We start from the raw sequence: 17778 nt of genomic DNA, 5'->3' as shown, positions 1-17778 counted from the left end.
GGACACGACTTAGTGACTAACAACAACAACATAACAAGAAAGATGCCTTGGGAAGGCTGGAGTGGAGGCGTGAGAGACGGAGCAGTAAGGCCGATGAAAGGCTGCTGGCGTAAAACAAGAAAAGGTGATGAAGTCCTGACCTGAAGTGGCAGCAGCTGGACTGGTAATTAAGGCGTTAAAATAAGAGATGACTGTCTGATAAGGTGGAAAGGCAGGTGAGAGACGGATGATGAAAGGCCTTAAACGTCAGTTTGGACTTGAACCTGCAGCTAACATGGGGCTTTTAAAGCATTAAGCACGAGCACAGCACAATTTACATTTTAGATCCGTTATTCTATTAGAATAGGAGGCAAGCTGTAGGCAGGGACGCCAGTCAGAAGGCTACTGCTGTCCAGACAAGAGAGGCTGAATGCTTACCTCAGCAGGGGAAAGGATGGAACACGAGGGAATAAGAACCGACCCAAAGCATGGATGTGGGGCTTAGAGGAATGTGTAGAATGGGGTCATGTTTCTGCCTTCAAAAATCATGTGGCTGTGAAAGCAACCACTGAGATAGGAAAGAGAAAGGACGCACATTTAGAGAATATAGGAATTAGTAACACAGGTGACCGTTGAACAATTAGGGGTACCAACACCCTGCTCAGCCAAAAACTTGAATATAGGGCTTCTCTGGTCGTCCAGTGGTTGAGAATCCACCTGAAAATGCAGGGGACACAGGTTCGATCCCTGCTCTGGAAAGACTTCCCCCATGCCGAGGAGCAACGAAGCCCCTGTGCCACAACGACTGAGCCCGAGCACCTGGAGCCTGCGCTCACAACTCCTGAGCCCGTGCAGCTACAGCCTGCACTCACAGCTACTGAGCCCGTGCAGCTACAGCCTGTGCTCACAGCTCCTGAGCCCGTGTACCCAGAGCCTGCACTCACAGCTACTGAGCCCGTGTGTCCAGAGCCTGCGCTCACAACTCCTGAGCCCGTGTAGCTACAGCCTGTGCTCACAGCTACTGAGCCCGTGCACCCAGAGCCTGCGCTCATAACTCCAGAGCCCGTGTGTCCAGAGCCTGCACTCACAACTCCTGAGCCTGTGCAGCTACAGCCTGCGCTCACAACTACTGAGCCCGTGTGTCCAGAGCCTGTGCTCACAACTACTGAGCACGTGCACCTGCGCTCACAACTACTGAGCCCGTGCACCTACAGCCTACGCTCACAACTCCTGAGCCCACGTGTCCAGCGCCTGCACTCACAACTCCTGAGCCCATGTGTCCAGAGCCTGTGCTCACAACTACTGAGCACGTGGGTCCAGAGCCTGTGCTCATAACTACTGAGCACGTGTGCCTCTGCTCACAACTACTGAACCCGTGCGCCCAGAGCCTGTGCTCTGCAACGAGAGGAGCCACCGCAGCATGAAGCCCAGGCCTAGCCCTCATTCTCAGTGACTAGAAGAAGCCCAAATGCAGCAACAAAGACCCAGCACAGCTAAAAACAGAGAAATATATACAGCTTAAAAAAAATAAATCTGAGTATAACTTGATAATCAGCCCTCTGTATCCACAGTTATGCACCCACAGATTCAACCAACTGCATTTGCTTTAAAAACAATCCATATGTGAGCCAACCGCTGTGGTTCAAACCCATGTCATTAGAAGGCCAACTGTATTTGATGCACTGAAATCCAGGTGACTACAAGATACAGAAGCAGAAACATCCAATGGGCAGCTGGATAGACTTAACCATGCTCAGAGCCTCTGCTGAAATGCCTATAAGAGGGAAGAGACAGGAAACGCAGATAAGGAAGTAAAGAATCATGGTTTTCTCAGGGTATATGATCAGTAATGGGACTGCTGGGTCATATGGTAGTTTTATCTTTAGTTTTTTAAGGAACCTCCATACTGTTCTGCATAGTGATTGTATCAATTTACATTCCCACCAACAGTGTAAGAGAGTGGATGAACCTAGAGTCTGTCATACAGAGTGAAGTAAGCCAGAAAGAGAAAAACAAATATGAACGAAGATATACGGAATCTAGAAAAATGATACTGATGAACCTACTTGCAGGGCAAGAACAGAGACACAGACAGAGAGAGCGGGCTGTGGACACACGGTGGGAAGGAGAGGGCGGACAGACTGACAGTGGCCCTGACATGCACTCTCCCACGTGTAGAGAGCTGGCGGGGCTGCAGCGCAGCACAGGGGCCTCAGCCGGGGTCCATGGTGCCCAGAAGACGTGGGGCGCGGGGCTTCAGAGGGAGGGCACATATGTATACAAATGGCTGATTCACACTGCGGAACAGCAGAAGCTAATACAGCATTGTAAAGCAGTTACACTCTACTTTAAAATAAATTTTAAAAATAAAATAAATTATACAAATAAAGGAAAGAATCAATTACACAAGCTTCTGGAGTGGACAAAAGGGGAAGGAATCAGGAGAAACCAGAAGAGGAAAAAAAGACATATCTTCCTCTCAGGTAGAGAAAAACAGGAAGTATGATTGTAGCAAATAATGTATATACATAGGCAAGGGGCTAATACCTAATGTTGTTAAGGGATCTAAGAAGGTTGTTATCAGTTGAATTGTATCTACCAAAAATGTCTATGTTTAAGTCTTAAGTTACCCCAGTACCTATGAATGTGATCTTACTTGGAAACAGGGTCACTGCAGATGTAATTAGTTAAATTAAGATGAATTTGTAACAATAGTCATTTATGGATGTAAGGGTTGGACCATAAAGAAAGTTGAGCGCTGAAAAATTGATGCTTTCAAATTGTGATGCTGGAGAAGACTCCTGAGAGTCCCTCAGACAGCAAAGAGATCAAATCAGTCAATCCTAAAGGAAATCAACCCTGAATGTTCATTGAAAGGACTGATGCTGAAGCTGAAGCTCCAATACTTTGGCCACCTGATGTGAAGAGCTGACTCACTGGAAAAGACCTTGATGCTGAGAAAGACTGAAGGCAAGAGGAGAAGGGGGCAGCAGAGGATGAGATGGGTAGATAGCATCACCGACTCAATGGACATGAATCTGAGAATGGTGAAGGACAGGGAAGCCTGGCATGCTACTGTTCAGAGGGTCACAAAGAGTCAGACATGACTTAGCGACTGAACAACAATAAACCAGAGCAGAGATTGAGTGAGCCCCTAATTAGAGTGAGCCCCTGATTCAATATGATTGAGGTCCTTGTTAAAAAAAGGTGGGGGGATTTGGATACACACCCACCGAGGGAAGATGATGTGAAAACACATGGAAAAGAGGACCATCTACAAGTTCAGGGAGGAAGCGTGGAATAGATGCTTCCTTCACAGCCCACAGAAGGAACCAAAGCTGCCAACACTTGGACTTCAGACTTCTGATCTTCAGAATTGTGAGACAATAAAATGTCTGTTGTTTAAGCCACTGAGTTTGTGGATGTTTTTCCATGGAAACTCTAGCAAACTAATAGAGAGCGAACGTCATGTAGAAAAGGAAGGAGGGTTGGATGAGGGTGGTTAGAAGGTTTGAGGGGAGTGGAAATGTTTTAGCAGGAAACAGGTCAGCCACACAGCACAAGACTGTGCACTGCTGCCTCGGGTTCCAGCAAAGAACAGAGATGATAGATTTATTTACAGAGTGATTTTCTCAAGCAGCTTTGGCAGCCACTGGGTAAGACAGGAAAAGACGCCAGGTCAAAATCGAGAGCTGGCAGAGTAGATTACAAGCAAAGTACAAAGGGGTAAGGCCATTGAGGATACTGTCAAGGGAGATATATACCATGAACAGAAAGGAAATAGGGAAGGGAGGATCAGTTGTGGGCTGGAAGAAGGAGGCAAGGTAGGCAGAGGAGGGGTCCTCTGCAAACTGGAAACCAGCATAGAAGAGATACAAGGAGTATAACCTCAGCAAGAGGGCTAAGGAACCACTGTTACCAAATTTAGTATTTTAGATGAGAAGTCAGGGAAGTGCGAAGCTGCAACATTGTATACAACACACACATCATTCACAAGACACTGAGAGCTCCAGTGATGAAGACAGTTAGGGTGAAAAAAGAATGCAAAGGCTTCTGCCATCCTCAAAGGATGGAAAAGAATCACCAGGAATATCCCCAAAATATTTGTACCTAACCCCTAGTCTCTGGTTCACATTAAAAAAATCACTGCCCTATCTATTATTTGGGGTATCAGAGTTATACCTTTATACAAAATAACAAAAGAGGGACAAGAACTAGAAACTGAGATCAATGTACAATGCCCCATCTATCTCCCAATCTGGGTTGGCTGAATCCATGGGTGTGGAACCCCCAATATGGAGAAATAACTGTAAAGTTCACATGGATTTTTGACTGTGTGGAGGTTCAGAGTCCCTAACACTGGAATTGTGAGTATAGAGGGAGTGTACCTCAACATAATAAAGAGAATATATGACAAGTCAAAGCTATCATGCTCAACGGTGAAAGCTTTCTCTCTCAAATCAGGAACAAGAAAAGGACAGCCCTTTTCACCACTCTTATTCAACAAAGTACCAAAAGTCCTAGCCAGAGCAATTAGGCAAGAAAAAGAAATAAAAAGCATTAATTGGAAAGAACATAAACCTGTCACTATTTGCAGATGACATAATGCTAGATATGGAAAACTAAAGAGTCCGCCAAAAAACTGCTAGAAGCAATAAACGAAGACTTCCCTGGAGGCCCAGTGGTTAAGAATCAGCCTGCCAATGCAGAGTGCATGGGGTCAATCCCTGGTCCAGGAGAACTCCACATGCCTCAGGGCGACTAGACTCATGTACAGAGACTACTAAACCATGTGCCACAAGTACCGAAAGCTGAACACCCTAGGGCCCATGCTGTGCAACAAGAGAAGCCGTTGCAATAAGGAGCCCGCACCCTGCAACTAGAGAGCTGCAGTGAGAGAAACTAATTGCCCTGCTCCCTGCAACTGGAGAAAGCCCACACACAGCAACAAAGACCCAGCACAGCCAAAAACAAAAATAAAGAATTTTTTAAAATAAAGAATAAATTCAATAAAGTTTCAGGATGCAAAAATCAATGCCCAGACATCTGTTGTTTCTATATACAAATAATGAACTATCAGAAAGTCAAATTAAGAAAACAATTCACTTTACAACTTAATCAAGAATCTAAAATATCAAGGAATAAATTTAACCAAGGAGGTGAAAAAAAAAACCTGTATACTAATAACTATAGGACACTGATGAAAGAAAGAAATGGAAAGATATATGACTGGAAGAAATAATGTTGTTAAAATGTCCACATCACCCAAAATAGCAAATAGAATCTAATTTCACAATTCTTATAGAAATAGTGTAAACAATTCCAAAATCTGTATAAAACCACAAAAGACCCTGAATCGCCAAAGCAATCTTGAGAAAGAAGAACAAAACTGGAGGCATCATGCCCCTGATTTCAAGCTATATTAAAAAGCCACAGTAACCAAAACAGTATGGCATAAAAAGAGACACATAGGTAAGTGGAACAAATAGCCCAGAAATCAACTCACACATCTATGGTCAGTTAACGTACAAAGGAGCCAAGAATATACAGTGGGGAAAGGACACGCTAATAAATAGTGTTGGGAAAACTGGGTAACTATATGCAAAAGAGTAAAACTATCTTACTCCATACACAAAAATTCTCTATCTTACCCCATACACAAAAAATAACTCAAATGGATTAAAGACTTGATTATAAGACCTGAAACCCTAAAACTTCTAGATGAAAACACTGGCAGTAAGCTCCATGACATCAATCTTTACAATAATTTTTTGGACCTGATACCAAAAGCAAAAATAAATAGCTTCTGCACAGCAAAAGAAACTATCAACAAGGCAACCGGATTATAGAAAGAATTGCAAAGGCAGTCCACTGAATGGAAGAAAATATTTGCAAATAGTGTATCTGGTAAGGGATTACTATCCAAAATATATAAAGATGTAATACAGTTTAACGGCAAAAACCAATCATGTTTCAAAAATGAGCAGAGAATCTGAACAAACACCAAAGAAGACATACAGATGACCAACAGATGTACTGTAGAGCCCTGTAACTATAGTTAATAACACTGTCCTGCACATTTGAAAGTTTCTAAGAGAGTAAGAGTTTGCGTGAACTCCAGGAGTTGGTGATGGACAGGGAGGCCTGGCGTGCTGCAATTCATGGGGTGGCAAAGAGTCGGACACGACTGAGCAACTGAATTGAACTGAACTGAACCGAAATCTTAAAAGTTTTCATCACAAGAAAAAACAATTTTGTACCTATGTATAGGGACAGATGTGAACTAGACTTATTGTGGTGATTACTCTGCAGTATGTACAAACACGGAATCATTATTGAAACTAATACAATATACTATAAGTTAATAAAGAAAGAAGGAAAGTAAGGAGGGTTAGAGGGGGAAAGGGAAGGAAAAATAAAAAATTCTTCCAAAGAAATCCACGTTTCTTTTTCTCTTTCTGTTCAAAGTCAAACATTTATACAACCTACAGAAATACTCTACATGAATAAGGGAGCAGCTACCACGCTCCCCGTCTAGGCACTCTAGACAAAGCCACTCCTTGAGATAAGGCGCTCTCCAGCTCATAAACACTGAGGAAGGAGTCGCCACACCTCACGCATATCTAAGAATCGCACTCAGCTCCCAGATTCCAAGACTCAAATCTTAATTGGATTCCAGTGGACTGTGAGTTCCCCAACTCCCACAGGAGAAGTGGAAGTCCATGAAAGGAATTCAAGAAAATTTCTACCATTATAATCTGAAAATGATCATACAAAAACCTCAGTGACTTCTTGTTTACATAAGCACGGATCTAGTACACATTTCTGATCTTGGTAAAACTGTAATTTTATGTTGACTGTTTTGCAGGATTCTGCGCTGCACTGACAGATAGAAAGCAACTTGAAGATCACAGCCTTACTGACTGGTTTTACCAATGAGAAAACTGAGTCCTGGATAAAGTAAATACCTGCACAAATAGCTAGGAAGTGGCAAATGAGAACCCATGTTGGCTGACCCTGGGATGAACTTTCTTTTCATTTGCAACATATATTCACTCATATTCAATAGTTTTTTTGAACATTAACCACATGCAAGACACAGAGGAACTACAAAACTGAATGCAGGCAGTCATCCCTTCAGGGAATCTAAAAAATGGTAGGTTTTTAGATACTAGTTTTACAGTCTTAATATGCAAATCATCGCACAAAGTCTTTGAAATTTTAAGGGAATATCTGAAAATAATTCTCCTCATGGACTATATACTTACCTTTGAATTTAATCTTTCCATCCTCCTTGTAGCCCTTCAACTACAGAAGGCAGATATCATGTTAAGAGCATCAATAATGATGGCAATGATGAGGACAAGGACAATGACACGATGAAATATAAGACATTTACTATGTGCCAGTGGCTATTCTGGAATCTTTATATACTTAGCTTAACTAATCCTCCCAATATGGGCTTTCCTGGTGGCTCAGATGGTAAAGAATACGCCTGCAGTGCAAGAGACCTGGGTTCGATCCCTGGGTCAGGAAGATCCCCTGGAGAAGGGAATGGCAATCCACTCCAGTATTCTTGCCTGGAGAATTCCATGGACAGAGGAGCCTAGCAGGCTACAGTCCATGGGGTCGCAAAGAGTCAGACACGACTGAGTGACTGACACACACACAATCCTCCCAATAACCTTAGGAAGGAGGTACTATCACATGTCTATTTTATAAAAGGCCTGGAGAAAGGAAGTTGATTGCCCTTGAAAGGGTGGTTGATTTGGGGCTGACGTTCAAGCATGTCTTTACTAATCCTGTCTCCCAGGCTCCTGGCCCTGGGTCCTCTCCTGACTAAATAAAAATCACCTGTTCCCCTGCCCCGGACCTCAGTTTCTCCACCTTTGAAACAATGAAGTTGACCACCTGATTTCCAACGTCTCCTCAAGATGGAACATTCTGTGATTTACTGACGTAAGCTATCTATCCAATCTCTTTCCTTTAGCAGAGAAAAAAAAATGGCTTTATAAAAGTTAAGGATAGGGGTTCCCTGGTGTCTCAGTTGTAAAGAATCTACCTGCTGATGCAGGAGACACAGGTTCAATCCCTGATGCCAAGGAGCAACTAAGCCTGTGCACCACAGCTGGTGAGCCTGTGCTCTAGGGCCCACCCGCCACAACTGCTGAAGCCCCTGCACCCCAGAGCCTGGATTCTGCACCAAGAGAAGCCACCCCAGTGAGAAGAAGCCCCTGCACCATAACTAGAGAAAAACTTGCGCAGCAAGGGAGACCCAGCACTGCCAAAACTTAAGCAATTAATTCTTTTCTAAAAAAAGCTAAGGATAATTCTTCCCCAAATTGCAAAAGTGTGGGGGTAAGGTAGGGCACGAAGTTACAAGTTTCGCTCATTCGTCCTGAACTTCCATCTAGGTTCCAGCCTCAGGTGTTTTTGAAAGCTGATGTCACCACCACGTGGCAGAATAACACACAATCATTCATGGTGTTTAAACAAGACAACAGGTTTTTAAAATTTCTAACAAAGATTAGGTGTCATCTGTAAAAATACTCAAAAACAGAGGTTGAAAAAAAAGTGGGATAAAATATATGGGCTACAGTTTTGGGGGCGGAGGTTGTTTTTGTTTGTTCTTTACACAAGAAAAGAGGCAAGGACATTCAATAGCAGATGTAATTGAATAATAGGATTGGGGAGGTTTTTCTTCTCTTTTTCCTTATTTTTTTTAATGTAAACTTAAATTACCTCCATTATTAGAGGGGAGAGTTTTCTTTACACAAAAAAGGTGCTCAATATTCTCACACTGATTTCTTCCGAGAAGAAAGAAAATACTCTCCGGAAAACATCTTGGTAACACTGCAGAAATTCCAGAAAGACAGGTTTCAAGGAGAATAGCATTATGACCCACTATGGATAGGAAAGAAAAGACTCCTTTATTGCTTCAGGTCTGGAATCACTAAATTTCACAGCGTATCTCAGGAATGTTGGCAGGGAAAGTTGCTTTGGAGTCCAGGGACACGCAGCTTTGTAGAGCTTGTTCAGTCACTCAGTCGTGTCCAACTCTTTGAGACCTCGTGGACTGTAGCCCACCAGCCTCCTCTGTCCATGGGATTCTCCAGGCAAGAATACTGGAGTGGGCTGCCATTTCCTCCTCCAGGGGATCTTCCCGAACCAGGGATCGAACCCGTTTCTCCTGCATCAGCAGGAGGATTCTTTACCGCTGAGCCACCGGGGAAGCCATGTGTACAGCTGGACCCAGTGGGGAAGAAAGAACAGGTGCAAAAAAACGAAGTGGCAGACCGTGAAAGCTGAATGTCTTGGGCACCTTCCAGAAATCCCGGTCTGGTGCAGGTTCTCTCTGAGTGCCCCTGTCCTGCACCACAGCCAGCCACATGGCCCGGGGAACTTTCCATTAGCACATGTGGCCTTTCCTCTCTGAAGCACTGCAGCACAGGGGAGTCGGGTAGCCTCTTTCGTGGAATCTGCAACTGTTAAGACAAATCAAACCACAACCAAACTCATCTATTCTTCCATCAGGCTACAGGATAAGTACATTATGTAGATACGTATGTGTTCACGCATAAACATACTGTGTGTGTGTGTGTGTGTGTGTGTGTGTGTGTGTGTAAAGGGATAGGCTACCCACTCCAGTATTCTTGGGCTTCCCTGGTGGCTCAGATGGCAAAGAATCCACCTGCAATGCGAGACCTGGGTTCGATCCCTGGGTTGGGAAGATCCCCTGCCAGAGGGCATGACAACTCACTCCAGTATTCTTGCCTAGAGAATCCCATGGAAAGAGGAGCCTGGCGAGCTACAGTGCTTGGGGTTGCAAAGAGACAGACATGACTGAGCACATATATACATATATATATACACATATATGGCCCCATTTACAACATATATCAATGACAGTGGCTTTGGATGGCAACAATGAAACACTTCACTCTACAGAGTTCTTGAGAACATTCTGGAAACACGTTACTTGTCTAGTGATTCCCACAGATATTATCAAAAATTCAGAGAGAGTACAACTGAAAAATCACATTCAGAGTGCTATTAATTACATAGGAACCCCCTGCCTTTCTGGAACAATGCTACCTTGCGGCAAGTAGATAAAGACAGATCTGATAGGCGAAGACCAGGAAAACTAGAACAAGAGAAGACAGCACCTCCTTTGGGAGTCTGACAGACGATCTGTGGCGTCAGCATCGCATCACGCCCTCATTCAGAGCGGTGGGGCCCGACCTGCCAACAGCTCCAGACTTGCCCTGAGCACACACATCACGCTGGGCTTCACCAGCACCACCATCGTCAGCAAAGCAACCAAACAAAGCTCGCAGGGGTCTTGCGTTCGCTTGTTAATTTCAAAAGACACCTTTCTGTTGACTGATAACAAAATTCAATCTGAACAGTTATTTAAAATTGGAAAATACAACGTAAATCTTGTTGTATTTTGTCTGTCGCTTGTCTGTTTTTCTAAGGCATTTTTTAAGATTGTTTGCTTCTAAGTGTAAAGTTGACACCTACTGAGTTTACCTGGCAGTAATCAAACACTTCTAACGTTAGATAAAGAAATTTAACCTACCTCTTCAAAGGTGGTGTCCTCTTTCTTCAAGGCTATAAAATAAAAGGGGAAAGGAAACAATTATTGTGAAACATCTCAAAGAGGCCAAGTATCTAAGTTCTAGGAAATTTAAAAAAGACGTAGCATGGTGTTTCCATTTCAGAAAGTAAAATCGTACCCCAAGCTGAATAACAATGTTACGATACAAATATGAAAGCTGCAAACGACAGAACTGCACAGCACACACCTTTGTGAAGCACTTTCATAAATACGTAAATGAAACTACACTCCCAACCATGGAAAAGTAGTAGGCATATCTTTCCTCTATTTCTCCTTTAGTAGAAAAATGTTTTCATCAAAGTATGAAAGAATCAAAAAGGAATCTTAAAGCAATTTCCCCTTAAACTTCTGTTGTTTGCTCGTCTACCATTATGCAGAGGGTGGCTGAACCTCCCAAACCAACTGTCAGGAAGACACCGACTCTGCACAGGGCCCCGAACGAGATTCTCATACTGAGAGAAGTTTAAGTTTGATGATAAAAGATAAGATGTGCAAAATAAGCACTGCAGAAACATCATTCAAACATTCTCAACATCACTTTTCTAACAGGGTATCACCAAAGGAAACAATACATTTGGGGTGTTTCACAGGAACGAGTAAATACTTGAAATTTACTTGAAATATTTATACCCTCAGAACAGGCATTTAATTACTCTGAAGAGAAAGAGAAGTATTTCATGTTTCGCTGACAAACACCTAGGTCCTTAAATGCTACAATTATTTAGAATGTTTGAGATTAAAAAGAATGCGCAAAGGAGTAAATTTAACTGAAATCATGAGTTGGAGAAACGTTTCAGATGTACACATTGTGCATAGGGGCTTACTGGTCTATCCGCTAAAGTTCTATTCAGGCTCAATAGAGTAGACACTAGAAAATCTTTAACACCCAGACTGGACTATTTCCTTCTTGCCACCTAAGTCTTACCAGTTCCTCCAACCTTCTGGATAAAGGGCTGGGATCTATAGGTAGAAAGAAAAGGAGGAAAGAGAAAGGGTGAATTGCAGGTGTATTTTCTAATATATAAAGAGAAGGAAGCCAAATAATCTCCCGTATACACTATTCTCAAACCCAGGACACCACAGGGGAGAATATTTTAAGACCAAGAAGTCTACCCCTTCATTGAACACTTAATTACTAAATTGACACCTTGCATTGTTTCTTTTAAACACTGAATCCCTTCCCTGAAGAGCAATTAGTGGTAACAAAAAAGACCAATTAAAGTTGTCTTTGCCAAATATTTATCAGGTCACCGATGAAATTCTGACCTAAACAAGCATACAACATCTCATTATTGATTACATTCCCTGCTTGTCATTAATCATTCATGTAAATACAAACTCACAACTGTCTTCAAGGATATCATGGAATAACAAGCATATTACATTTTTCTGGGTTAACAAAGGGGCATATATTAAGCCATCTAAAAAAATCAGATATTCTATTCAGTCCTCTGCTCAGACCCTGCTCCCTCTAGAAGTCTTTCCATGATCTCACTAAGACCAAAATGGTATCCCTCCTATGTTCCCCCTACAGCAAATGATGCGAATCTTCCTGGTAGAATTTGTCAATGCTCATTCATTGGCCTGTCTTCTCTTAAAGTCTTTGAGGGACAGGAAGCAGTATCAATGGTCACAGACTCTGAACACCAGCACAATATCCAGCACACAGGAGGTACTCAATAATTATTTGTGGAATTAATGAGCTATACTTCAAGGGCAAAAGAATAGCATCTTACCCTTTGAGATACATTAAGTTTTGGCATGTGAAAACCAGGTACCATTGTCTCTTATGAAAGAATCCAGGTAGTATTGTCTCTTATGAAAGAATCATAGATATAAATTCCATATCACAGTTTTCAAAGTAAAGTCTTCTGAAACTGCATGGGGAAGGGGAGGATATGGTGCAATAGTTCAATTTTGCATGTGAACCTTTAACCTTACATTTCTCTTTTTGACAGAATGGATTTATCAAGTGACAGCTGGACTCTAAAATTACACTCTTACAGAACAAGGTAACAAACCCCCAATTTCAACGTAACCACAGCCTCTTCCTTTTTTTCAGTTATCTCACAAGCTTCATCTTTTAAAGAAATGGTATACATAGGGTTCGTCTCAAACATCACAGAGTATAAACTTCCTTTCTCAGGGAGATAATCCAAGTAAGTGTGAAGAAATGCATTCAAACGAATATGAAGAAACATCAGTTCAACCTTAACCTCACATTAGGTATTACAGAAAGCCTTTCTCCTTCTAAGCAGTCATCTGAAAATAAAAGAAACAAGGAAAGAAAAGAGGAAATGGATTTTAATATTTAAACAATCAATTTCCCATTTGTCTCTATTTATGCTAATTTTTTAAGTGACACAACTATAGTAATTCCTAATAAGTGAACACACTAACACTATTTAGCAAAAAACCATAAATACTCACTACTGAAATCAATGGATGACTTTGAAATTCAATTATACCCATCTTACAAAAGAACCATAGCTGTGTCACTCCCTGGCAAATGTCATAAATTAGAGTGCTATGGCTTGAAAGCCAGTGTGTTTTATTAGACCTTTTATAATAGAGTAATCTCAGATCAGCTGTATTTGAAGTGGGTAGTGACAAAGTTGGCTGATCTTGCATGTGCAAGTAAATTAAACATGAGCAATGTCACCGATATGTGGAGTTATTATTATTAATCTTTTATAATAATGGATTATTAATCCATAATTAAGGAAAATCACAGACTTTGCAAAACTGTCCTCATTTTCTGTAGATGATTACTAATTTCTCATGGCTAAACAATGATACTATATGTTTTACCCTATAACAAACTATACTTTTGAATAATACTAAAAAAGCAAAATAAAGTCAGTATGTTTATTTCAAAACCCATAGTAGATTGGTTAAAGGGAATGAATATACTGACACGTTGAATTACTCAGCAGGAATAAATCATTCACTCTTTGATGTCCTCAAGAAGTACCAAGGAAGAAAGGAAGAAGATAGAGGAGATAAACTGAGAAATCAGAAGGAACAGTAACAGCCTCCAGGATCAATCTTCACCACGGGAAAGATATTCACTGGATAGTTTATGTATTTTACCTGATCTAATCTTCATAACGGCCTTAGGAAAACTGACAGATGAGGACTCTGGGATTTAGGGAAACTCTGCTAGTTGGCCAAGGCACACAGCTAGCAACAGAAATGGGATTCGAACCCAGATCAGTGTAACTCCCAAACCCATCCATTTTTCAGGTTAACTCTACCATCAAGTCAATGGCCACTTCTTTTCTCTTGCTTTCCACCAGAAGATCCATATGTCAGGATGTTGTAATCATTAACATAACACATTAGGAACATCTATGGAGTCTTCAATCCCATACAACACAGGACATCTTATGCGTTACTTAACTAAGTGCCAATAACAAAGTGACTCGAAAAGCAAGCTCAGAGATGAGGGACCTGTCCACGGTCACTCCACTGTAACTGATGACGCGGGAAACCCCAGTCCACCTGACGCACAGCCCATACCTTTAATCTATACACTAGGTGATCCCATAGTGACGCTTCAACTCAGCAGCCTCCGGTACCTTAAAAATCCTTAAATACTGGGATCGATTTCATTGCTTTTTGATTTTGCAAATAAAACTTTAAAAAATATGTAGATAACAAAGACGTCTCTTCTGTAATGCTACTTCTAATCAATGTCTTGAGCTTGGTGTACTACCGGAGTCACTTAACCCTCTTTTTCACAAGAGTTGGAATCAAAAGGAGTTCCACATCACTAAATCTCTATAAGCTATAAAATCCAGTTAAAAACAATATCACATTTGCCAGCATTGTAGTTAATCCTAATTTTACTGACTGTCGATCAAAACCTGGAAATTATTTAAACATAAGGAATTTTTATATTAATGTCCTTGGCTTCTTACTGAGACTCAATTGCAATGAATTATTTAACACAAAACTGGATGTGTTCCAACAGAGTTATTAGCATTAGTAAATATACATTTAGTGCCTTTTAGAACAGGGCTTAATGGACTCCAGAATCTGCCTCTGTGATAGTTTGGGTCGGGGGCTGAAACATCCTTCTTAATAATGCACAGAGACTCAACACCTTGCTATCTCACACTCTTTTTGGCTTCAAACTTCATTTGAATGCAAGGGCTCTTCATAGGCATCCCTAACTCATAAAACTGCAAATACCCAATACACAAAATAAATAAACCAGGGCTAAATATTGGTTTCATACCATAACTTTATGGTCATCTTGGGAAAGATTATGTATACCAATACGAAATTTTTTAAGTTAGAAGACAACAAAGAAACCTAGACTAAAAACATATTTTGACTTGCGGGAAGTTTGCATATTTCACGATGCACTTATACCACTATTTTTAAATGAATGGATGGAAGGACAAGGACAATACTCAAATGCACTCCACGGTTTTAGTTTAAGGCATGAAGCACCTTACGTTTAATTTCCATTAACACCTTCATTAACATGGATGACATGTTAAACAAGCGAAACAAAGGCTAGAGGGACTCAAAAGGCTTCTTAGGGACTCCGAGGTATTATTTTTAGTTCTTGTACCATTTTCCTGCTGAAAACAGTTGCCTGTGCAAATGAAAGTTCAGATGTTAGAAAAGGTAGCCGCCGTTGTCAGGTTAAAGGGGGTTTTATGGCCAACCCTAGAAATCGAGCCAACCCATTCCACGTGACACTGTTGTCAGCCTGTGATAGTCTGTGACACGGATTTATTCTTAAATGTCCCGAATATTTCTCGGTCGGCTATCTGTCGGTCAACTGGCAGGCTGATTTAAAGACAATAGCCCTGGAGCTCCAGTATATGGAAGAAGTTTGGGAGACTTACTCCTAAAATGTTCAGACAGGTTCACAGAGCGCATTTCTCTGCAGCAATGGAAAGATTCAGATAACTCGGGACTCAACAACCAAATCTCGGTTTCGAGGACCCGAAGTACCGAACAAAAGATCCCAAGGTATCTGTCCCACTTCTCTTTAGGCTGGATGTTAAACAATACCATGGCACAAACTCAACATTTCACCAATTCCCAAAGTTAAATTACTGACTAAACACCCAATACCAAGGCCTGAGAGCAAAAAAAAAAAAAGTGACCCAGGCGGCCGCGCAGCTGGGAGAGCAGCGGGGGACGGAGCGTGCCCTCGCCTGTCCCCCGCGGGCGCGAAGGCAGGAGCGCTAGTGGCGAGGAGAGGGAACCCAAGTCGTAGGCTTAAAATCATGCAGAAATGAACCCTCCGATCATGAGGGGAAGAGGTGTCCCTTCTTTTTGTCGTCGCCCTCCCCCAGGTCCCGGGCACTGTTCCCCCACCCTTCGCGCGCAGCGCACCCCACGCCAGTCCCGGGTGGCCCCTGAGCCGCTAGTGCCAGAAGCGCGGGGCCGAGGGCGCCCGGCCGGGTGCCCGGGACAGCACGCCACTTACCAATGCGGCTGAAACTATCCGACAAAGTTCTCCGCAACTTCTTCATCTTGCCGATCTTCTCGGCCGGCTGCGGCTCAATGAGGTCGCACATCTGGGCGACACGGGGCTCGGGCAACTTCCCCAAACTGGTCCAGAGCGGAGCGCAGACAACGGCGAGGGCGCGCGGCGCGGCGAAGGCGGCGCCTCCTCCGCCTTCTGCACCTCCTCCACCTCCTCCTCGGACCGGGAGGCGAAGCGCAGGGCTGGGGAGGCGAGCTAGGAGCAGCAGGCTCGGCTCGGGCCTGGGCCGCGCGGCTGGACGGGCGGGGGCGTTCTACGTGGTGCCGGGGGCGGCCGCGATCGCCGCCGCCGCCGTGGTGGCCCCGCGCCGCGCCGCCGCCGCCCAGCTCATTTTCCCTCCTTTGTAACCGAGAGAAGCGCGGCCGGCGGCCGGCGGTGGGGGCGGCGCGGGCGGAGGCGGGGCGGGGGCGGGCCGGGGACGAGGTGCGGGCGCCCGGGCTGGGGGGCGGTCGCCGAGCGCGCGGGGCGCGGGCGGGGAGAAGTTCTCAGCCCCGAGTTTCGGGCGCTCGGGAGAGAAAGCCGCGGCGCGGATCCGCCAGCCGCCCCGCCCTCAACCCCCTCCCGCCGCCGCCTCGGCCCCGCCTTCCCCCTGGCGCAGGCCCCCGGGGCGCGGGACCCCGGCGCGACCTCGGCCCCCGGCCCGGACCCCACGTTCCCTGCCGCCCTCCCCGGCCCGCTCGCGCCCCCGCGCCCCCACCCTCACCCCCACCCCCACCCCCACGGCGGCCGGCCCTGCCCGCGCGGTCCAAGACCCCGGCCGCCGGAGGAACGCGATCGGGCGAGGCTGGGAGCCGGCTGCCGCTGGGAACCCCGTCTCGCGCTGTGGGGAGGCCCCGAAAGGAAAGGGGGTGAGCCTGGATCGTTTATGACAGCGGTTTTGTCCCTGCCGCGATCGCCTGTGAAAAGAGCGGGATGGGTGGGGGTAGAGGTGGGGTCGGCCGAGATCGCTTCCTCTCGGTCCGAGGAGTGGAAGAGCCTCGGGGATGCACCCAGGTTTGATGGTGACTTTTTGTTTTTCTTCAGTTTTGACAAGGAAACTGTGAAGCGAAAGAACTAAACAGGAAGGTCAGCCCGTTTTTTAGGAGAGTCAAGTGCAAAAGCAGAAGCTTCAAGTGTTAAACTCCCCAGGCAGGGCAGGGCTGGTGGTCTGTTCCCTTCATCCGCCGTCACGCTGAGTGACAGACGGTAATGTAGACGCGGCTGATTTCTGATATGAATATCCAGTTCTATAGTAAGTAGCAAGCAGAAGGCCTTAGTCTATTTACCATTTTTAGAATATGGTTCTAAATTGAAAGGCTTAGAGGCAAAAAAAAAAAAAAAAAAAAAATTCAGACCTCCACTTCCCCAAACTCAAAACAAGAATTTTAAAAGAGGGTTTCGGGCTTTATAAAATCCCAGAACCTACAGTTCAGGCAGCAGACACACATGTCTTCATTCTGGAGCTAGCCTCCAAAAGTCTGTTTCCCAAGGGAGAGAGAAGGAAGATGGGGGAAAGGCCTGACTGTGTTGATTTCGGGCCAAGAAAGTCCTTATGAATAGAAATGTAGTAATCTTGAGTCATCTGGCTATGAAAGTAATGAGAGTTTGTGAGCATGTGACAATGCTATTTGGTTTACAGGAAGTTTTAGGGAGTTTATGTTTTATTAATAGACTTTTATCTGAA

The 17778-nt window shown here is 44.0% G+C and overlaps 1 protein-coding gene across 6 annotated transcripts in view; it reads right to left on the bottom strand.

The window, feature by feature from the left end:
* CDK14 (cyclin dependent kinase 14) overlaps window positions 1-16365 on the bottom strand; it is a 659101-nt gene extending 642736 nt beyond the window's left edge. The window contains exons 1-2 of one of the 6 annotated variants that reach the window (XM_061413377.1): window positions 16056-16365; window positions 10562-10593 (exon numbers count right to left, since the gene is read on the bottom strand). In XM_061413377.1, the coding sequence (XP_061269361.1) occupies window positions 10562-10593; window positions 16056-16146 (123 nt within the window). In that variant the 5' untranslated portion in view covers window positions 16147-16365. The remainder of the gene's footprint in view (window positions 1-10561; window positions 10594-16055) is intronic. The other 5 variants (XM_061413382.1, XM_061413373.1, XM_061413375.1 and 2 more) reach the window with 5 other exon arrangements.
* Window positions 16366-17778: the final 1413 nt, after the last annotated feature.

Source organism: Bos javanicus, chromosome 4 (assembly GCF_032452875.1).
Source record: "Bos javanicus breed banteng chromosome 4, ARS-OSU_banteng_1.0, whole genome shotgun sequence".
In the NCBI taxonomy this organism is placed as follows: Eukaryota; Metazoa; Chordata; class Mammalia; order Artiodactyla; family Bovidae; genus Bos; species Bos javanicus.
This window is presented reverse-complemented; position numbering and strand designations above follow the sequence as displayed.